We start from the raw sequence: 23,986 nt of genomic DNA on the forward strand, positions 1-23,986 counted from the left end.
AAACCACTACATTGAAAACACAACCCCTCTGTTGGAGGGAAACACGTGACAAACCTGACATCCTCGGGCGCAGATCCAAAGGCCACCGTCTGGCGCCACCTGCCGAAGTACGTGTTGGATGCACAGTACATCTGGTGGGAAAAAATACGCAGCTCTTATTACAAGTTGAACGAGATGCTGTCTTATGAAACTCAGCTGTCACTACACTGTCAGAGGTTGGACCATTACGTGTTGCTTAAAGTACTGTTTCAAAATTGTATCCAGTTGCTTGAGTTAACTATTTTTGGCGTATCTTACTACTTGGATGTCTAACCTTCATCAACGTAACTCATCACGTAGTTGACTATGAATCTAACCGACACTAACTCACACATTACTTCATCCTAGCAGCTGAAAGAGGAACTGTTGGGAGTTCAGAAATAATGAAAATTAGAATGTAGCTTATAGAGACATTATTCAGGTATGAGGACTTCCAAGGGTGTGTTCATCTTCAAATCAATTCAGTCGCTGAGCAGCAAATTGAGATGTTCAGGTCTCAAGAAGATGTGCCCTTACCTTTGTGCCAAATTTCGACTCATCAGATTTTAAAAAAACGAGCTTGTTATAAAACCACTTATATCAATATTAGTTTTTGACTCCCCTCGTATCTTCGAGGTTACATATTTGCTGACGTGCATGGTGTGGGGAGGTGTATCAAGTACTTTTAGCTGTAGATATTAACATGTAGTTCCACAATAAGCTCATTTCATGATTGTTAAATTTGAGTCCTTGGGTGTTCTTGTAGCTTGAAACTTTTATAATAAGAAGCTCCTATTTCAATGAATTTCTCTGCTGGAAACAGCTTATCCGTTCACGACCCTATTCTCCACTTCTCTTAAGCTTGTCCACACATTTTCTGCTCCCTTATGATATTACCTGAGCGTACGACAAGAAGAACGCCTGGTCGCTGGCTTCCTGTAGTCCCGGGGGGAGTTTCTCTCGTCCGTACTCTCGTTCCCAGTCTTTGTATGTCTAAAGTAACGAAAGGCATGAAAGGAAATCTAATGAGCGATCATCACGAACCTCAGTCCTTCAATTTCTTAACCCTTGTCCTGCAGGCAATTTATTTACCACTATGCTTTTTCCCCTGTGCTGGGCGTTTAGACTTGAAAGATGCCGGTCCTGCTTTTACTTTGCTCCGTTATAGTTACTTCTCTTCCAAGTAACCCTATGATGCTATACACCAATAAAAAGCTGAGAGTCTCATTTTAGAAAATGTATTGCGATCTATACCTAGATTCAGTAATGATGACTTACAAGGGCAATAATGCAATAAAACAAGCTATTTATGTATTAGTATATGAACCATACAAACAGTACTAATATCAAAGCTACAGCATCCCTAAGACACCCTGGCAACATCAGAGCTGAAAGAAATTTACCCAGGTGTTCCCTACATGTGAGTATATGGCTAGGTACTAGTATTGTCCTTAGTGTTGCAGACATCTTGGTCATCAGCATTATTTATGCATCTTGGTCAATAGCATATTTTATGCACTCATTGTGTAACAGTACGTTGACCCCTGATCTCTTGCGAGGTCATGCCGGCTAACCCGGGTAGACCCCAAAGTAACATGGGCGGGTGCTACCAAGCTTATAGAGCCCTCCCAATTACACAAAGACAATTTACTCCGGGAAGCATACGACGTTTTATTTCCTGGTGGCTATGATTGGGTGAGTCATGTAACTGACATTCTTAACTAGAACGGTTTGGGGCATGTATGGACGAACCTTAGGTTATACCAAATTGATAACCAGTCATATATATGTTAACCTATCCATTACGACTCCGTTTGCTGTATATATACATACAAGAATTACATACATATTCAAAACAATTCAAAACTGTCCAGTTATTCTGCGCAAAAGCCCGGTTACAGATAAGAAAAGTATACTTCGAATATAACGTTACATAATTTTGAACTTCGCAGAGCAATTACAATGTTAAGAATCTGCAGTCACAAAGTGAACGTAGAAGTCGGAAGATATAATAAATTCCCCCGTGACTAGAGGTTTTTCCATTCTGTCTAAATGAGATTGGGGATGAACGTCACTTTATTATGGATTGTTCTGACGATATGATGATAAACGAACAAAGCAGCTGCACACCTTTCTCTCTGTTTGTTCAAAAGAATTTGATGCATCCCATTCGATAGATAGATTCAACTATATTCTAGAAGGAAAATACTGTACACAAATAGGTCAATATATCAAAGAATGTCTAAACCTGAGAGCCAATTGTGTAAATGATACGTTGGACTCAACATGTTGATTTACTCATATCTATTCACATACATTTATTTACAGGTTAATTCATTTTCGTATGTATTGCTGTAGTAGCCCCTAAGAAAGTCGCTGTACTTTTGTTGTGTCAGTAAAGATTACTGTTTATGTTGGGCACAGCGCTGGGAATGTGAATCTGCTTCCCATCATATGTTGGGAGCCGTAGGACAAGGATAGATTAGGGCTAGTTGAATACTGCAGGTAACGTGACCAATGGTCTTATTGATAGGAAAAATAACTACAGTCGTGCACGAGCTAACGATATCTTCATTCCGTTAATTCCCAACAAAAATGAGTGTTCATTCTCTAATTGTTCTATGGTTGCTTAAAGAAATAGTTTAGTCCGGAAACAGGTGTTATTATTGTTATTATTATTGTTATTATTCAGTGTGGGTGGGCTGACTACTCTCTCTTCGCAGCAAGGGGCTGAATTGCGAGGAGCGCACAATTGGCGAGGCTAGATCGCAAGGGTTATGATCTTACAGACAACATTATCATGCACACAAATCATCCAAGTGTCCGCAAACTGTATCAGAGGTTGACAGAAAACATGAATCACGTGTGACCTTACACTGAATAATGTTGACCAATTCCTAACAATTCAAGATTGTATGTATGCCAATGTGATGATGCTGCAACAGATCAAGATAATTTCCCCCAAATGCAAGGGGGTATCAATATGATTATGATCAGGATGCAAATTGGTAAACCAATAACTTCAAACACCAGTCCTCATCCCTCTTTGTACGTAGGGGATAACGCATGTAGTTGGTGGATTTATTAGAATATTGCCGGTACTCAGCTCAATATCATGCTACCGATATAATAAATTTCAGAAAAATGGTATCTGAAGGTATATATCAATTGCTTCTGGCCAGCCCACCATTGATTTGGGACATGATGCCAGCCCTGTTGTGAAATTGCGTTACTAACATCACAGAAACTAGATGAAAAGCAACATGGCTATGACAAGCAAGATACACATTTCAATAGACCGACCCTAGAGCCTTGCCCCTACTGTCAAAGAGTTTCACGGCCTCATATCTTCGCCAAATGATTTTAACCTTTATGATTGACGTATTGTGGGTGTTTCTCATTGATTACAAATCATACCAGTTGATCATCTTTATACATGTAACAGAAATTGGCCAAAGTATGAGCTGAACAAAGAAGGTTATGCTAACGTTTATTATCAATTATGCAAATGATGTCCTTATTAGCATGATCTAAGTCAACGATGTTCACATTCACATAACTTCCAAATGTCACAAGTATGAAATTGCAGTCAATTACCAGTATGGAATTATAGTAGTTTCGTATTAATTATGCAAATTAGGTATTCATTTGCATATTTTCTATCTATCAACCTTCCTCTCTTCATCAGTTACAAATGTCACATATTTTAATAGTCGGATCATGGAACACAGGGTTTTTGAAATTGCCTAATTAATTATTCAAATTAGGATATGATTTGCATAATTATCGCCTAATCATACAAAGTATACTTAAGCTATCTACATATCAAACATCATGATGATTCGTCAACCCCATCTTGAGTTATAGTATTTCCTCATTAATTATGCAAATGAGGTCTTCATTGGCATAGTTGACATCTATCAATATTTCTCTCCCCCTCAGTTATATGTCACATGTTTGAGAGTCCTACCGTGAAATGCGGTGGATGTATGAACTTTCCTCATTAATCATGCACATTGGATACTGATCTGCATAATAAGTATCTAATCATGTAAATCATCACTCAAGCTATCAACATACCAAACATCATGACCATCCATCAAGCCCTTCTTGAGTTATTCCCCTTCAAAATCTGAAGCAAAACCTGCTCCTGCAGTACCAAAAAAGCCGCTAGGGGGCCCAAACCTATAGCACTTATTCTCCTCCCTAACAGCTATCTACCACTAAAAATCGTGACCATAGCATCTCCAGAACACGAGATATCAAACCCGGAAGTTAGGCTGCAGTACCGTAACAAGCTGCTAGGGGGCCCAAAATGTAATCATACGGAGGTCTCATCAAGACCTACTCACATACCAAATATCAAGACAATCCATCCAGACCTTCTCCAGTTATTCTGCTTTTCTACATACATACATACATACATACATACATACATACATACATACATACATACATATACATACACACGCTACCAAAAACATAATCTTCTTGGCAAAGATAACTAGTTTTGATGTTTTGTTTGTGGATTTGAAAACTGCAATACGAAACGGCAGAACGTCCAACACATACATGTAGCAAGGATATATATTAGATCCGGGGTTATAATTACCGGGTCTGTTTCAGGATATGCCTTGACTGTCATGTTGCTGTAGTAGTCAGACACGCAGGCTTTCCTCTCGGCGAAGTTGGCCCTGGTGTCGGCGCTCCACCAATCACTGGCCGCTCCATCTATCCCATAATAGCCCCCAACATCGTCAATGGCGTTGATGACTTCGTGTCCAATGATCGTACCAGCTGCGGCGTAATTCATGTACCTGTGGCGATCAGCCGCAAAGACGATTCAAAACAATGATGTTATTTCTCAACTTCGACAAGTAATTACAATCGTACAATTGTCAATTAAATATCATACCTTCAACTTTATCGTCGATCAACTTGTAACAATTAAGTTGATCGACGAAAAGTTTAAGGTGTCATATTTAATTGACAATTGTGCAAAGTAATGTAGAAGAATGATTCACTCTAGTTCCTCTCTAAGAGCAACCGTGTTGTTCTTAAATCCATGGAAGTGAAAAAATTAACGGACCACTACTATTGAGAACGGACCGAATAACGTATAAAAGCAAATTTCAATATGTTATGAGGGAATGGGAGAAATATAGAGGTGAAGATTGTGGACGTCTGGAAGTCAACAAAGATGAGGCCAAGCCAGTGATGTAAGGCCGGTATGTCTACTCCATGTCCCCACCAAGTTGTTGGAAAGGTGCATCGTTTAGTACAAGTACTATGAGAAAAGTAGACGGTGAGATTTGTAAATGTTGACTTACTGAGGGTGCCTAGCGTCAAATATAGGGAACTGGAGGATACCGGCGGGAAACACTGGAATTGAAATGTCTTTTGTTAGAAAGGAATATTGGACTTAACATGTACATATAAATGCTGATCACAGATGCTTCCAAGACACTGTTGGACCACAACCCTAGCAAGGCTCTTCATTTACTATTGTATCTGATAAAAGCTAGAATCAACGTCAACAGGCAGCTGCAATGCCTTCCGAGTGAATTCTCCCAACAGACACCATTCATACCAAGATTGATTACTACATGTACTTAGATCTACATACATGTACCTTTCAGAACTGAACGTCTCAGAAATAGCACATTACCTAGTTCGTTGTATGCATACAGGTAGTTTCCAAATGTGCTGTAGGTTTTCACGTCCCATCTGTATAAAACAATAAGAAAGAACTTCTGACAACCGATAGGTTTAATTTTCTGTTAGGGGGGTGTTATTTCACGAAAATGCTCAGATTCAACTTTCGCCCTGATTTTCTTATGGTTCCATGTCTTGGGAATACATTTATGTGAAAAAAATTGAAATCGAGGCCGAAAACCCCCTCTACCTCGAAAATTACTTTTTGTACCCTGAAAACCGGTGTTTTTTGCAAATATTCAAAGCTTCTCCACTTTAATTAAGGATAATATAGAAATGTGTTCATGATGGAGAAAAAGCTGCCAGGGGGCCTAAATCTATACCACTTACTGTCTGTCCAAAGAGCTATCTACCACTAAAAATCAGTTCCATAGCATGTCCAGAACATGAGATATCAAAACAGGAAGTTCCGCTGCAGTACCGTAACAACCGCTAGGGGGGGCATAAATCTAATCATTTTCATGTCTCAGCAAGACCTACCAACATACCAAATATCAAGACAATCCATCCAGGTGTTCTTGAGTTATTCTGGTCTTCTACATACATACATACATACATACATACATGTCAAGTTTCATGTCAAGGTCATATTGTACGCTAAAGGTCCCAAAAATGCCTCAGAGGCGCATGTACGGACCATTTCCTATATTTTCTCGCAAATATTCATACTATGGGGCATTCTAGTCTATTCAAAATCATATGGGAGGTTAGTAGGCACAACTTACTATGTACACCACAAATATGATAGTTACGGTCACACTTGAATCAAGGTTATTGACAATACAATAAGAAAGGTGATACAAACCCACTGACGTCATTTTAACACAATTAGTCACGGACGTTATCTGTGAATTTGGGTACCTCAAAATGTTTTGGCTCAGGTTTTTTTCATCATTAAGGCAACGATAGCCACGCGTACGTCCCATAGGCTTTCTGAGGCCGTATCGGCAATTGGTTGTTATCCACTATATCTCTGGCACGGTATTGGAAGACCGAGCCCATCCTTCCCTTGCCTTTAGCCCCCACAAATGAATCCAGATACCCATGTTTTGCACCTGGGTGGAGTGAGCAAAGTCGTTTAAAGTGTCTTTTCAAAGGAGGATCTCATCCGGATGGCTGTAATTCAAACCTCTGGATCTCGTGTCCACCAGCCTAGCCACTCGGCCATTCGATGCCACTACCTTCACCTTTACCTGATCGAGCAGGGTTCAGATTCATTCTTCCTTAGTTTGAGAACTGAAGACATTTGGGGCAAAGACAGACGAGTGACCATCATACCGTATTTCACTTTAAAGATATTTAGATAGAGCCGGTTAACTTTAGCTTCGTCTGATATGACAGTTGAGATGGCAACGGGCAGGGTAACCGTATTCAGGGCTGTTACTCTCAGTAGCACAAGATTTCGCTCTTGCATGTATCAGAAGAAATTGGGAAAAGAGCGCAGTGTCTGAGCTTGTCATCATTAACTGAAATTTATGAAAGGACGAGGTCCAGAATATCCTTTCCTGTCTAGCGCATCTGCAAATGGTGGGGTACAGTGCCCAGGCTAATTACATAGTCATCACTTGTGTGATACGTCATAGCCTCCTCCATAGCTTCTTCGTATATTGACCCAATCAATGCTGTAACAGCGCCCTTCCGTTCCTTCTCCTTCTTCTGCATGGTCTGGGCTTTTCCCTCACATTCTTTTGTTCCGTTGTTCGCTCCCACTTCTTATATACCTTTTCCTTGCAGTTACAGTGACCACTAGTAGCGGTCATTACGCATGAAATACAACAATATTAGTTACATTTCCTCTTCCCCCATCTTGACACCAAAAATGTTTCCTTGGGAATCCCTTCCCTATTCTCACAAAGAAATGGCCAACAGCTTTTCCATTTCACCACTGTATTCGTTAATGACAAATTCTCACTTCGTTCGGACTGTGAACCGATTCATATTGGTGAGGAAGCGGATGTGAAGGGCCTAATATCTGCAGCCAATGTATTGCTTCAAAATTGTATATATGTTGCAGAACAACCAGTGGTCTATTACACTTAAGTGGCGAGAATCCTTCCAGGCGCATAGACCTGGTTTGCTGGACTTCACCAGCCCTTGCAAGTGGCTTTATCTTCCGGCTTAAGGAGATAAAGCATTAATATCCTTATTAGTCTTAAGTGACAAGACACCATTAGGCCCTTCATCTTCGTTCACGGCTTTTGACCTTGTAAGTGTTGGGCCTGCCAAACTTCAATTATAGTGAATACAATTGCAAGTTTCGTCATTGGGTCAAAATTTCATGTCATTAGAGACAGAATGCTGCAATATGTAGATTTGTTTACATTGTCCGTCATTAAAATGGCACATTTTGGCAGGAATCACTGACACATATGTTGCAATATTTTGCTTCTAATGTGATGCGGCTTTAAAAGTCGCAAAGATCCAGGAGAACCCCACCAGGAAACCAGAGCAGAGTACAGATTTTTACCAAATTTGGGTATGGTATGAATTTGTCAGTCAATGGCTATTTTGATAAATTTTGACCTACAATATGGCCTTGACATTATTTTGATTCATTCTACAATGTACGGAATAATTTGACAGGTCCATCATGAATATACTTATTTGTACTGGACCAAAAGTGGAGATGCTGTAAAATTTGGCATAGAACTTTAAAACCAATTTGTATTTCCGTGGCTTAATGAGTAAAATGACTTCAGTGGGCTAGTATTGCCTTTCTTATTGAGAATGACCTTGATTCAAGTGTGACCGTGACTATCATATCTATAATGCACATGGTAAGTTGTGCCTACTAACCTCCCATGTGATTCATTATCTAGACTAAAATACCCCAAAAACATGAATATTTGCGAGAAAATACCAGAGATGGGGGGGGGTCCGTATATGTGGTTCTGGAGCATTTTGATGGCCTTCAACCTACAATAGGATCTTGACATTGAACTTTTTTATAGTACAGATACTCTCAAGGCATGAAATACCACAAGAAAGTCAAATGGCCCATAACAAACATCTTTTTCTATCTTGAACGTAGCAAAATGTTGGGATATTGTAAATTGTTGCAAAAAATAGGTATTTTGGACCATTTTCGTGACCTTTGACCTATAATATGACCTTGACACCTTGCCTTTTGAAGTGCAAACTACTCTTGCGGTATGGCATGCCACCTGAAACACATTAATGGGACCTTAATGAACATATTTCTACATTAAACTTAATCAAAAGTGGAGAATCTTTGAGTGTTGTCAAAAAATACCCGTTTTCAGTGTACAAAAAGTAATTTTCGGGGTATAGAGGGAGGGTTTTGGACGAAAATTTCAAAACAATTGCACAGGGGTGCTTAAAACATCTTGTTGCATCAGAAAATCAGGGCTATTGTGGTATTTGGTATCCCCCCCCCCCATTTCTATCGACGTGGCGACCCGAGGAAACAGCTAGATGTGTTTCCTTGACGCTGACTGAAGATAAAAGAAGAACTTTATTGCACGACAATTGTACATGGTACAAAGTATGGCAAGAATTCGTAAACATAATACAAAGTAGAAGTATAGAATAAAACTTAACATCCTAATTAATAATACAATACAATAAGGGCTAGCATACATTTTGATATAGCGTAACAGTTATGATCGAGTGGGTTTAATCATTAGTTTCGGTATTTTTCCTAATGTGAAAGCAGTCGTTAAGATATTTACCTATTTTCGTATTGTGGGGATTGTTGCATTTAAATATATACTCAAACGGTCGGTAGTATCGATACTCTTAAAATTTGTACTTGTTTTGAGAAATGTGAATAACTTATTACGTAAAACATCATATCTAGAGCATTCCATGACAAAGTGAAATTCATGCCAATAGGTCACAATTGTAGCGGTGCCCCGTAGGGGATGTAGCCGATATAAGCCTCAGCCTGTGGTGGGGACACAGCCAGGCTGTAGTCGTGGCCACAGGTTATGCCCTGGTCACAATAGGAAAGGGGGGGGGGCGCCAGGTAGTTAACACGCTGATTTTGGCGACTTTCAGGGGCGCGCCAAACAATTATACAGACGAAGCCACTTAATTGCACCTCGGATAAACGCACCTTCCATTTAATTGCACCGAATCCCAATATCCAAAACCGGTTCCCATTCACTGCATTGTTAGTGACTCCGCATATCTGCACCACGCATGGTCACCAATGCCGGATAACTGCACCAATTTTTTTTCAAAAATCCTCGACAACTTAACTGAAAAGGTGCGCTAAAATCGGCAAACGCGGTACAAATGAGCCGATGCCTGCCGGTGTAAAGGCGCAATACCGCCAATATGTTTAAAACTGTTTTGAGTAACAAAAGAAGGCGGTCTCCATTGGCAGTTACGTTGATAGGAATCGTATGGGAGGTCCCGGGCGGGTCACCCGTAATCAGTAACCAAGTTTTAGTTTCAATTCCTAGTTTCATGGCGGTGCATGATTTACGTAAATCGACAACTGCACTCGACGTAATGTAACACAGAAACTGTTATCCCATGGGTGGCATGACGATGTTTCAGAATGCCTCCCCTGTAACATTATGTGTGTTGTAATGCGGTACATTGCATGGAAAAATGAAAGAATGCAAAGTCAAAACAAGTTCGTAGTCATTTCTTTATTTTCAGCAAAGGGTCAATAAATAAAGTTGATAACTGAATAATTTCGTCTGTTTTCTTTGTGCTGGTTTTTCTGACTAACAATACACCCCCTCGCCCATGGTGGTGCGGTCCAGCTGGGCATTTCGCATAATTGCACCAGCCGGATAATTGCACCAAAACCGCTGACAAATGGGTGGTGCAGTTAAGCGGATTCTACTGTATTAAAAAAAAACAAGTGCTATTGAAACAAGATGGCATTCGGCGGGTCAGGGTCCAATAACAAGTTGTATTCAGTAAGACACTGGATAATCAACACAAACATACAAACGACCGGACTCAAACAACACCTCCATTGCTAATTGAGGTGACTCAAAAGATTCATAAATGAATAGATAATCTACTGTCTTGTGCCGATTTTAATAAGTTGCTTCAGAAGTAATTTTTACGCTGTATCTACAATGAAAACCTCCTGATAAAAGTCTAAAACCAATACTCACTCATAAAGATGAGTTTTCTTTGCCAGTCTTCTTCCAAAGAAAGACTTCCTGTAGCCTGCAGCATTTATAACGTTGGCAAAGTGATCGGTATAGTTCACCGTCAGCTGTGGGGTCAAAAATACTTGTCACGGAATGTAGCTATCCTGACAACGATTTCCGCTATCCTCACATTTATATTTTTGTTAGTTCATTTACTAGAGCATTTATAAGAATTCTAGTATTCTATTCGGTATTTTGATTTTGCTGCCACCTCGTATGCTCATATCTAAAGTCTGCCATTAAATACAGGTCTTTAGATAACTATCAAATAAACCACTGGGCAAGTTTCCCACTGTACTCACCCCCATGTAGTAATCATCCAGTCCACTGTCATCCAGTAGGTCCAACGGATAGCCCAGACTATCTTTGATACTGAGGATCTGTCAACAATTGTACAAGACAGTACTCCACGTTTGGCTTCACCAAGTTGAGAGGTCATTTGAAAGTAAAGTTCTTTTGACTACACAGTAGAATTTGCTAAGCCCTGCATGCATTTCAAAAACACAATATATTTCACTTATACACTACGTTGACTAATTTTTGATGCACAATTACAAGAATGCATGTGTAACGTACTATGGAGAATTATCCAACAGCTTTACTTAAGTGCTGTCATGCTATTTATGATAATTCTCAAGAATCGACATGAATAGTAATGCTAGAACATGTATTAGTAATTAGCAGATGGCTTATGAAAATACAAAATACATTTTTGTTAGACTTCTAAAATGTTGGGACGGATTCATACATCTATGTATTATGAATGGAAAATAAAGTTCACTCTTGAAAAAAAAAAAAAGAATTTGCTAAGCCCTGATGAAGACAGGTCATGCATTGCCGAAACGTTGGCAGGTGATAAAATTATTGGTTAAGCCAAAGAGTTTTACTTCAGATGACGACAAAAGTTACCTTTATGAAACAAATGATTATTGCACAATATTCAATCTTACAACCAATAACCCAAGACAGCTCACATTGCAGGCTGACGCTGAGATATGTTTTACCCATGTAACAGAGGCGGATATGTGGCGGACAAGTTTCTCTAACCTTTGCCTTTGCCGCATCCCTGGTGTCCTGGTCCATCCACGCCGCCTGGTCCAGCTGGTCAATAGCCTTCAGTTTGATTCTCATGGCGAGTTCTTCAACCTTTGGCAGACAAGGGCAACATCAGTAAATCCACCTCCAGGATATATCTGTATTCCCGACATGTCATACTTTAATAAAAGACTAATACCTTAAATTTTGTATTGTTTCCTTCAATCTTCCCCAGTGTGGTTATTGGCATTACCCTTGATAATGACTCTGAACTGGGTAACAATGCCTTATAAACATTAACCTGCTGTAATAAAGTACATCTATTCAACAGCCACATTGTCGTGCATGTAGAAAGGTCTATGTTGACATTAACAGGAAATGCTACATTAACCTTGGCTTTGTTGTCGTCCGCAAAGTGGTCTCTAATGTAGAGCGAGCCGAGGGCCCAGCCCATGTTGGCGTCAGTAAAGCGGAAACAGAAGAGCCATTTTCCCAGGAACTCCTGCCTGCCAGTTACGGCCACATAGAACTCCCTGTATGCGTGGACGTAGTCCCAAGACAGATGTTGATGGTACACCAACATGAGCCGCCATAACATGTAGTTGTAGAAAATCCTGGTGAAACAGAAACCATGCACTCTTTTCACACAAACAGGTGTAGGATCAATTTAATGGGTAAGAGTCAAAGCGACATAACCGCCGCCTCCCCCCCCCCCCCCCACACACACACACCTCAGAAAAAACTCTGCTAACTCTCTCCGGAAATAACTAACTAGCGACTATAGAGCTAACCCTTATTTAGTTGGCAACTTTTCTGTGTTCAGTTAGGTTTTTGTTTTCCATACATAATACTTTAGTTAATATCTTTTATTATCATTAGTTATTGATTTTTAGTTGTAATGATATTAAGTTGTTAATTATTCTTTTGTTTCTACACTTTAATTCATTATTGTAAATCATCTTGTTTAAGAAAAATGGGGAAGGAGTTTTATAGATCATATTGGTCTCAACTTTCCCCCAGCACCATGTATTTTGATTAGTTATATGTATGTATTATTTTCTTTTACTTGTGCGAAATGAAGAATACAAAGAATAAAGAATACAAATGAATGATTAGCCGTAACTTTAACAAGTAATGAATATTCACTGGCGATAGCGAAGGCGAGTGAACTTTTGCTATGGATAGAACCCATCTAATCGTTTCATTGGTATGCCAGACATGCGTGCTAACGTTACGTATGTTGGGTAGACGAAATTATGAAAATAGAACAGGCAAAGCTATACAACTTGGGGAAGTAAGTTTTTATCGAATGTATCCAAGTCACTACCCTGACTAAATCACGCTTCTAGCAGCCCTTCCACTGGCCAGGCTCGGGGTGTAGGCTCAGGCAGCTCCTGACAGCACCGACCAACCAATCAACAGCTCAAAATTAAGACCATCGGTTGATATTTCTTTTTACTTCATCAAGTTGAATAATCCTTTCCAAATATCATCACTATAAACAGTCCGTCCGGAAGCTGAATTTGATTTTTTTCTCCATTCTTTTTCAATAATGAGGTCTATCGATAATGACACATTTCGACAATTTATCGATAAATTGAAGACACCACAAACTCTCCTATCCCGCATCCAATATAAAGCTTAAAGAAACTAAAGGCTCTGAAACTTTTCTGTCTGGGGCCAACACGTACCTGCTATTATGATGGGGTCACATTTTCAAACAGGGGTCCGGCCGGTAGTTTGTGGGAACGAAAGGTATGATATGAAAGACAACAAAACACACACAAAACGTTAAAAAAATTAGCCATGAGCATAATCTGTGTATATTTCTTGATATACACTTTTATTTTTTGTTCCCGACCGGGCCCCGGTTGGGAAATTTAACCTTGCATAACCGAACATCATCGAACTTTCTTCATGAGTAATTCATCCTGTTTAGAACAAATATTAGGCAGCAAAAAATAGACAGCAAATCAAATTGTATTATTCTGTTTTTCTACAAGACCCAAATTTATCATCATTATCACTTCAAATACTTAGGTTTGATACTCGAATAATCAAAGACAATGTTCAACAGTAGAACGGCGACTTTCTCCTTGTCTCATGATCAGGCCATTGAATTTTAGTGCTTCAGAGCATACCTCAACACCAGAGATGTGCTACTAACAATTACACTACTCTCCAAGCAAAGGTTCGGCTCCGGCTTATTTTGGCGTCTTTTTAGGCGTTTTTGTCGGGCTTCCTATTTTGTCATGTTTTCTTTTTGTCCACCAGCCAAACTGGCTGGCTGGCCGACAAAAAGAAAAAAGAGGCAGACAAAAAGAGGCTCAATAAAAGGAGGCCTGTAGGCTGATCTGGGCTTCCCAGTAATAGGAAAGTTCACGCAGATGCTTAAAGAACACGCTAAGGGTCTTACGCCCGTCATAACTCATCTCTTCAACGTCTCGTATGAGGATGCCACAGTGCCGCTAGTCTGGAAATCATCGCAACGGTTCCAAAATCTGAAGTCTCCGACATAACGCCCACTGAACTTTGAACTACAAAACAAACCAATTTCTTATTTGACACGTTTATTGAACAGCTAGGTAATACGTTAATATGCAAGCAATGTACCATCCTCTTTGATTCCTTTGAATATTGGTCTTTGTTGGTACACGTAAAAGCGACTTTTTTAAACTACTACCTGTTTGTCAAAGTTTTTAATCACTGATTGCGATGATCATACAAGGAAAAAGTATTTAATATGTACAGACCTTGATCATCATCATTTCCCCTTCGGTCTGTGATAGATACCAGTATCCTTGGAAGCCAATACCAACCAATGCACAGGTTTCACAATCGAGTACACATGCTGAATTCAAATATAACAAGAGTTCCGCGACCTCATATCTCAATGAACTATTCTGTTTATGCAAATAACTGACACATTTACATAATATATGCATGGTCAAGAAAACCCTTGACTAACTTACACATGTCATAATATTGACAGTCCTATCATTTACCACTTAGATGAATTATGGCACTTCTGCATTAATTATGCAAATTAGGAATTCATTTGCATAATTGGAATCTGTTGATGCTCCACTTGCCATGAAGTGCATTTGTTACATGTTTTTGAGTCTTATAATGAAAAACACTGCAAATATAAATTTACCTCATTAGTTATGCAAATTTAGTCCTAATTAGCATAATTTGCACTTCATTATGTACATCTTTGTCTAAGCTACCTGTATACTAAATATAATGGAAATCTGTCGTTCCTTTGTTCGGTTATTCTCCTTAGAAGATTTTCACGATGACGCCCCTGCCGTTCCAGGGCAAGCTGCTAGGGGGCCCAAACCCACACCACGGCTTCATTACATCACAAGCTATCTGCCACCAAAAAATCAAGACCATAGCACGTCCAGGTCAAGAGATACAAAAATGGAATTTCTGCTGCAGTACCAAGGTCACATACCAGGGGGCCCAAAATTGACCTTGAATTTCGGCTTCACAACACCTGCCCACATACCAAATATCATCGTAATCCATCAAGAGGTTCTTGAGTTATGCTGACTACAGTAGTCCGGAAACACAAACAGGCAGACAGACAAACAAACAGACAAACAGACACACCCAAAACTATATCTCCATTTTTCATGGAGATAAATATAAATATAAATAACGAACCTCAAATTGTTGTTAGTCTGCAGACTAAGGATGTAGTTGGACACCTGGACGATGTAATCCTGATAGTACAGTAACACCTCGGTGTCGTCTGTGACTGGCGTGACCGGGTCTGTCACAACGTAGCTGAAGAAGTCGCGCCAGTTGATCTAGAATATTTGAGACGATCACGATACACTTAGGGGTTTATCGACATTCTTCAACGTTGACGCATTTTCTGACACATTGACATCAAGCCAACCAAAGACGCCTGGCTCTGGTGACTGAAAAGCAGCTTCTACCTTCCTACATGAAATGGATCTATACTGATCATGAAAGAGAATGAATATATCACTCTGATCGTCGGAATGGGGAGTGACGAACATGAAAGTTACCCGCGAAGACATTGACGCGTATACGATGCGCTTTGATAAATTTTGTTATATTTGCAATGCCAATCATATCCTTCACATTTAAAATTTCAATGTAGCTTGCTTGATTACAACTCGCAGATTCCTTTTAATGGCGACATTTTGAAAATGGGATATGAGTTGAAACATATGACACAGCTTGACAAGGTGTCTGAAACATGAAAGCGACTTACTGCTCCAGCCCTGGCCTGAAGGTCCCGGATGCTGATCCTGTTGTCCAGTGGGTTATTTGATGAAGGGCCCTGAGAGTTGACATATCTCTGCAGAATAAGAGAAACCATCATTAGACATCTGACAGTGAAATAATGTTGCGTTAGGTACCTTCGCCAGAAGGTTATATTTTCGGTTTGGCTATGGTGGAGTGATTGTGGATACAGGCGGCATGATGCTTGAAGCCATGGATGGATGTTCATGATTTTTGGTAGACAAGTTACTGTTGGGGAGACGAAGGTCAAGTTCGAGAATGGGCCTTATGAGTTCCTACATTGTTGCAGTGAACCGTTCGCGGTTTTTTGTTTTTTGTTTACGAACATAATAGCTCGAGATGTTGCGGTTGGATCGTGATAGAATGTAGTAGGTAGATAGGTTTAAGCAAAGAGTTTTATACAAAACCTCATTGGTTAAAGAAAAAGGAAGGTCATGGTCCTGGCGGCTATGTATGGTACTGCATGGGCTTCAAAGTTTTTTAGTTCAAGTTATTGAAGTGCCATGGTCGGGATTTTTGATTGGTAGATATGTTTGGGGGCATAGATGAAGTGGTGTAAGTTTGGGCCCATAGCGGCTTGTTTGGAACTGCAGCGGGCATTTTTGTTTAAAACTTTAAAAGAGGATAACTTAAACAGGGTTTGGTGGGTTTTCATAGTTTGGAGCAGGTATGAAACTTGAGTGATGGTTAAGACATTGAGATGCATTTTGTGAAAATCAGGGCATTATTTACATGATCATTGAGGAAATGTGCTATTTGTGTGATGTCAACCTACATGACAGGACACCATATGAACATTGTGACTGTATCAACAGATGAGCACTGCTTTTCATGATGGGGCTTCAAAACATATGAACTGAGAACTGTGACTGGCAAAGAGAGGAACGCCGATGGATATGTCAATTAGGCGAATGAGGACATCATTTGCTTTAATATGAGAAAATTCTATTGGCTAATTCCATAGTGGTAAATCGTGGTTAGTTCATATCTGCGCCATTTGGAAGTTAGTTGAAGGTGAACATTAACATCAAACATTAACTATGCCAAACCAGGGCCTCATTTGAATAACTCATAAGAAAATACTAGAATAGCCACCTTTGCCAAAATATCACTTCCATACTTTGACTAACTTGTGTTATTTGGGTAAAGATCATCAACTCAAACAATACATGCAACCTTGTTTGCATTACCGATGAGAAATCCTTATAATCCTTATCATTCCTCAAGTTAACATCATTTGGCGAAGGTATGGTATGGGGTTGTGGAACTCTAGTTTTATCATCAGTTGGAATTTGGTGTGTCACACGTTTCAATCTTTAAAACTGAGATCATACGCTGTTGAATTTCTACGTCTTACTACAGAACATTTAAACAAATTGAGCTAATTTGTAAATCAAACAACCTGATGGAAAACATCTGCAAATCGTCACGTTATGATCACAGGCTAACGCTGGTTCGCCATTACCCGCGACGATTTCTGGTAATCGACACCAAAACAATAAACCACCATTACCTTCGCCAAGAACCTGCACAGTAGTTCTTACATTCTTATCTCAGCGCCGTTTCCTTGTATTTCGTGCTATTTGCAGCAGTTCATTAGTATATTATTTCGTATCGTCTTTCCAAAGTCGTCGGTAACTATCGCAGATCTTGAGAGATTGATTTAGGCCATGTTGATTGATTGTATGGATGACATCCTCTGGGAACCCTAAAACTGATACAAGTGTGCGAATAAAGGAAAAGTTTGGAAACAAAAGTTACCTCCATTATGAAATCTACGTATACGTGGTCAGGAAGGATGAACAAAACTAAACACAGAGTATGGCATACCGAAATATATATATTTCTCATTTTCGATCTTTCACATCTTCTTCTTTGACTTTGGAATTGACTTTGGCACTGAACGACATTGGTATAAGTTTCCCTAAATGTTTTTTGTGTGCAATATACAGCATATATTTTCTCATTTTGCAGCTGCTTTGTACAGTTTATGATATGGCCGAAAATCTCTCTTTTTTTGGGAAACGGACGAAAATTGATGCGCGCGCGGATGTCATCCATATAATCAAATCAACATGGCCTTACCAAAACAACACAAAAACGCTATAAAAATGTAATCCTGCCTTATTCTAAAATTCTAAAGATATAACATCATGTTATATTTATTTACCGCCTACTTCTGTGTTTCAATATTTCCACAGTACCGTTCCTTATATTTCCATCGATTTTATTTCAGTTTGTTTCGTGTTGTGTTCCATTTCGTTCCATTTTTCAATTTCTGTCACTTCGTAATTCCATTTTGTTCCATTTCGCACTTTCTGTACACCCCAATTCATAGTAAATTGTCGCTGGTGGGTATCATTGAACTAGATCATCACACGGTGGAGCCCTATCGCCCTCGGTCCCAGCCTTCCATTTGTCGGGCTGGCCCCTCGGGTGATACGGGATCCACGGTGGTATTCTCTATGATCAGCCTGTCAACCTACGTTTGCCAGCTCCGTCTCGAACTGTGTAACATCATTAACAAACGTCAGGATCTTCGCATCGTTCGCAAACTGTCCGTAGTCCCGGGTAAGGAGACGGGCGATGGTATCCAACAGGGTCCGGTATGAAGCCATGGCCTGGAATGAAGGAGAACCGGTGATTGCTGTGCCATCACTATCAACAACCTGTTGTTCTTTACTGAAGTGAACTACATGTACTTGCAAATCCGGCAAAATGGTCAAATAAAGTAAGTAATGTCATGAGATTTGAGTAGACTATTATCTAGCTGTCTGTCTGGTAAGACAGAATAAAAAGAGAGGAAATGTCTGAGGCTCGACAGTTCAGTTAAGGAGAGCAATGAGGAGGGAACTTCAGTTGAGACGTCAGCAGAGCCAGCGTCATGTGGTCAGTGGCGGCAAGACCATTCTGCGGGCAGTGTACAGGTGACGTTAGCAAGGAAAGCCGGCAGCTCCGACTGGTAAGCAATAGACGTTGGGCAAGGGGAGGTGACCTTTGTTTAGTACATGTCATTGCTAGCGAGGGTCCGCCACACAACGTTCGGCAAGTGTTATCACGGACCGACATAGTTATATGTGTTTGTGTGTTTCCGGACTTCTGTAGTCAACATAATTCAAGAACCTCTTGATGGATTACAATGATATTTGGTAGGTGGGCAGGTGTTGGGAAGCCAAAAGTCAACTTCGATTTTGGCCCCCTGGTATGAGACCTTGGCACTACAGCAGAACTTTTTTTGGTATCTTTTGACGTGGACGTGCTATGGTCTCTTTTTTGGTGTCAGATAGCTTGTGATGTAATGAAGAAGTGGTGTAGGTTTGGGCCCCCTAGCAGCTTGCTCTGGAACTGCAAGGGCGTTATCGTGGAACTCTTCTAAGGAGAATAACCGAAGAAAGGAAGGACGGATTTCCATGATATTTAGTATGCAGGTACCTTAGACAGAGATGTACATAATGAAGTGCAAATTATGCTAATTGTGACTTGATTTTCATAATTAATAATGCAAAGCTATAGTGTATTCCATTATAAGACTCAAATACATGTAACATAGGTAGTTTATGGCAAGTGAAACATTAACAGGTACCAGTTATGCAAATAAGTTCACAATTTCAATAATTGATGCAAAAGCAACACAATTCATCTTAGTGGTAAATGATAGGACTGTCAATATTGCGACATGTGTAAGTTAGTTAAAGGTGTTCATGGCCAAGCATAGATTATGTTAATGTTGAAGTCATTTGCATAAACAGAGTAGTTCATGGAGATATGAGGTCTCCGAACTCTTGTTGGGTTAGGTAAGGTTTGCGGGGAAGAAGCTTCCATTGTGCAGCTTGGTTATCGGAAGGTCAAATGTCAATACGGAACTCATACGGACTTGAATATACGCATAAGTGTGACCGGATCCTAAAGCCCCTGCCACACGTGCGCGTACATGCAAGTTCGCATGAGTTGCGTATTAGCATGTTTTTGGTTTAGGTTAAGTTTGCAGCCGAAGAAGTAATTTCTTTGGTTTGATAACTAGACTGCTCAAAGGTGGGTCAAAGTAGAAAACAACTCCCTCCCTGCAAAAAATACTGAAACCAAAAAATGTTAGAACTCAAGCGCACTTGAATACACGCACAAGTGTGAACTAAGGGCCCTGTCACACTTGTGCGTATATTCAAGTGCGCATGAGTTGCGCATTAACATTTCTTAGGCTTAAGGAAAGTTTGCGGGGAAGAAGTTGTTTTCTGCGTTGACCCACCGTTGTGCAGCCTACATGTAGTTATCGAACCAAGGGAATGACTTCTTGGGCTGAAAACTCAATCTTGACCAAAAACATGTTAATACGCAACTCATGCCGGCTTGTACATACGCACAAGTGTGACAGGGGCTTTAGAATAGTTTCTACGTTTCTAACACGTCTTAGCACATTTGACACATTACAATAGCTTGTGAATAGACATTTTCAGACCAAGAGAAGATAACCAGAACTTTCTCACCCGCGCGTATACAGGCTGGTCCGTTCTGATGTACACATTCGGATTGAAGATGAGGCCTGATCGATCGATCTGCAATTGTAAGATATACAATATGGTTATGGCATTGCAAGATTGTGCTTGTTTGTTTGTTTGTATTGCATACGCGGTAAACCGCATCATGGCATAACACACCAGGTTTGTACTGAAGGGCAGGTTTATCTGATCCACTCACGCCGGGAAGGAAGGACTGTATTCGATGAGTGTGGTGGGTTCTTTTACGTGCTCGATGTGTGGCTCTCCTCGAACACGAGGCCTCCATTTAACGTCCTATCCGAGGGACGTCCCTAACCGAAGCTAGGGACTCATTTTCAGTGAAGTGAGGAAAGTCGTGAAAAGAACCTTTCCTTAGAGCACAGCGTCAACGGGACAAATCAGGGGACCTCGGATTCGAACCCAGGACCTCTGGGTTCTGGGCCAAACACCCTGACACTGTGCCACCGCGACGCCACTGAATTCAAATTATAAAAAACAGGCAGGTTAGCGAAATGCGCCTAGAATAATGAACGAATTGTACACACATACCCACTGGGTTCAGTACAGGTCAAAACAGAAAATGTCACAGTTTGCAAATACATATATACAATGATAAGCTACCACTAGTCTAATAATTAGTCATATCCTGAGAGAGTAATTCAGCCACGCAAACACAACATCGCTGTTGAAATTAAACCTTACCTCATTCTAAGTCTAAGAATATTTACCGCCCAATTCTGTACTTCCACAATTCTTCCACAGTAACATTTCTTTACATTTACATCGATTTTATTTCAGTTTGCTTCATTTTTCGTTCCTTTTCGTTCCATTCGCACTTTCTGTAGTTCCATTTCGTTCGCACTTTCTGTACACCGCTTAGGCAGACTGACTGTGACTACATGATGCTGGCTCTGCTCGCTTCGTCTCAACTGTTGCTGTCCTGACTGTCTGACTGCACTGTCGTGCCTCAGGAATCTCCGTCTTTTTATTCTGTCTTCAACAGACAGACAGACAGACAGACAGACAGACAGTTAGACACTGATGGTCTACTCAAACCGCACGTTACTTCATCCGGCCCTGACATCGTATTTGTTAGAAGTTCACTTCATTAATAAGACATTTGATTACGCGTTGTTGATGATAATGGCACATGAATTACAGACTAATTCCAGTTACAAGTTTGGTACAGCGGGGCTACACTGTACATGCGTCCTGTGAGTTAGTGACAAGGAGCAATCTTACTACAGGTTGCACACACAATAATTGTACAACACCCTTGTACGGGTTTTTCACCATTTGTACATGTGCAAGTGCCTTTCTACTGCATCTAGAACGTTTTGCGATAGAAATGACAGACGTTTACGACATATTGTCCCATTTTCGCTATGTTGAACATTGTCGAAGTGTAAAATAATGGAAGTGGATGGTCCTGTCAGCAGTGCAATTTTTTTCTACTGCTGACAGGACGATGCGAATTTTCTACTGCTGACATAATACTGTAAAGATGGCCGGTGTCCCAGCGATTTCGCACCCCCCTTATTTTGCAGCCCCCGGTGCAAAATTACTAGCGATCTCGAACCCCCCGGTGCGAAATCGCTAGCGATCTTGCACCCCGCAGCTAGTGATCTCGCACCCCCTCCTCGAACCCCCTAGTGATTTTGCACCCCCCCAAAAAAAATATTTCGAAAGGTGCTCTGTCTGTGCAGCAATTTATAACTGCATATTTAAAACTGCATTTTAATATAATAAAGCAAGAGTTTAACGTGGTGATCGAGAGTATTACAAATTGCTGTGTCTGACAGAACAAACATCTAAGACTTCGGGAACCCATGCCCTGGACTAATGTAACGCTACTAGAATTTCAGCACAGCGCGATGATGGTGACTCTCTATGCACGATGATTCGTTGCAATATTGTTCCTTAGTCAGGAGGAATGCACGATTAGTTAATAGTTAATTTGTTCATAATTGATTTTTTTAAATTATCTTAGAGACTTGAATAACATTTTATCATACAGAATTATATCATGTATTGAATGGATGACGGGTGTCAAATTGGTTTAGAAAAAAATTATCGAAGCCCGGTCCCGTCGGAAAAATGAAATCTTGTGACATTTCTGAATAAGAATTATTAGTTATTTAATGTTAAAAACTACGGGATAACAAAATGTCGCCACCAGGATTTGAACACAAGAACCATGACTCCCAGATAGTCATTGCAAAGGAGGCTAGATATCCGTTGGTACGCCCGATGATTTTGGACATACACAAATCGTGCGTACGCTGTTACGCAACTCAAACATTATAGAAACGGAATGCATCGGCCCCACGTCGGTCATAGCTGTGGGATCTGCACTGGTTATAAAAACAAGGAATCAGGCATGCGGTAGGCATAAGTTGGGTGCGTCCGGAATACGCTCGGCATGCGCACTGCATATGCAACGCAATAGATGCGCTGAATTTGTGCGCTAGGTGTGTGTCACACTTGCGTCAATGTATTGGAAAAATTTCGACTTTTGAGCGTACGGCTGCGTGTTGACAAAATCTAATACGGAACTCATACGTTATTGCATATACGCACCAGCGTGAACGGGGCTGTAGACATGTCTGATGGAACCAATATTTGCTGTTCTTCACGTAGTTTACGAGCCCACCCGTAGCCTGGCAGGGGGCGTAATGTGTACTTGGTCAACACCTGTTCTCTGGAGGGCACCTCGCGGTTCCAGTTACCTCCCCACTCTCAGCACATCGACACTTGACGTTTCAAGAAGCTGTATTTACAGCAATACAACAAAATCTACCGAGAAGCCAGCGTCTGTGTGGTAGCAATGATGTATTTCCGTTGGAGTAAAAAAAACTTGAACAGACACTTCCAGGCCTGTACATGTGACATGCATTCGAGACAACAGAAGTAAACGTCACATCAACAAAGCCGTCCATCAAGCATAACATACCAGAAACGGTAAGGACTTTCTGGACTTTTGCCAAACCATCATCAAACGAACAAATAAAAATACTCAACAGCGTCGCGAATGCAAACGTACACAAACACACACGCATGCACCCACCTACATGCACAGATACGCACATACATGCGCACACAGGCACAAACGCACGGACAAACGTACGCACATGTACACACAAAAATGTGTGTGCGCGCGCACAAACGCACACACATTCATACACGCTCACACACACACACACACAAACACACACACACACACACACACACGTACTCATATCTCCTTGAGATATTGCGAGCTTTTCTGAATTTCTCCTTTTCAACATTTCATTCTTGATT

At 40.5% G+C, this 23,986-nt stretch overlaps 1 protein-coding gene and 1 long non-coding RNA gene across 2 annotated transcripts in view; both read right to left on the minus strand.

The window, feature by feature from the left end:
- LOC136446044 (uncharacterized) overlaps positions 1 to 23,986 on the minus strand; it is a 224,814-nt gene that overhangs the window by 99,834 nt on the left and 100,994 nt on the right. The gene's annotated exons all lie outside the window — the stretch shown is intronic.
- LOC136446348 (endothelin-converting enzyme homolog) overlaps positions 1 to 23,986 on the minus strand; it is a 39,825-nt gene that overhangs the window by 11,561 nt on the left and 4,278 nt on the right. The window contains exons 4-16 of the mRNA XM_066444693.1: positions 20,675 to 20,743; positions 18,680 to 18,814; positions 16,162 to 16,248; positions 15,582 to 15,727; positions 12,301 to 12,523; positions 11,922 to 12,020; positions 11,177 to 11,254; positions 10,836 to 10,939; positions 5,687 to 5,745; positions 5,349 to 5,400; positions 4,631 to 4,835; positions 916 to 1,011; positions 55 to 131 (exon numbers count right to left, since the gene is read on the minus strand). Of these exons, the coding sequence (XP_066300790.1) occupies positions 55 to 131; positions 916 to 1,011; positions 4,631 to 4,835; positions 5,349 to 5,400; positions 5,687 to 5,745; positions 10,836 to 10,939; positions 11,177 to 11,254; positions 11,922 to 12,020; positions 12,301 to 12,523; positions 15,582 to 15,727; positions 16,162 to 16,248; positions 18,680 to 18,814; positions 20,675 to 20,743 (1,430 nt within the window). The remainder of the gene's footprint in view (positions 1 to 54; positions 132 to 915; positions 1,012 to 4,630; positions 4,836 to 5,348; positions 5,401 to 5,686; positions 5,746 to 10,835; positions 10,940 to 11,176; positions 11,255 to 11,921; positions 12,021 to 12,300; positions 12,524 to 15,581; positions 15,728 to 16,161; positions 16,249 to 18,679; positions 18,815 to 20,674; positions 20,744 to 23,986) is intronic.

Source organism: Branchiostoma lanceolatum, chromosome 12 (assembly GCF_035083965.1).
Source record: "Branchiostoma lanceolatum isolate klBraLanc5 chromosome 12, klBraLanc5.hap2, whole genome shotgun sequence".
NCBI lineage: Eukaryota > Metazoa > Chordata > Leptocardii > Amphioxiformes > Branchiostomatidae > Branchiostoma > Branchiostoma lanceolatum.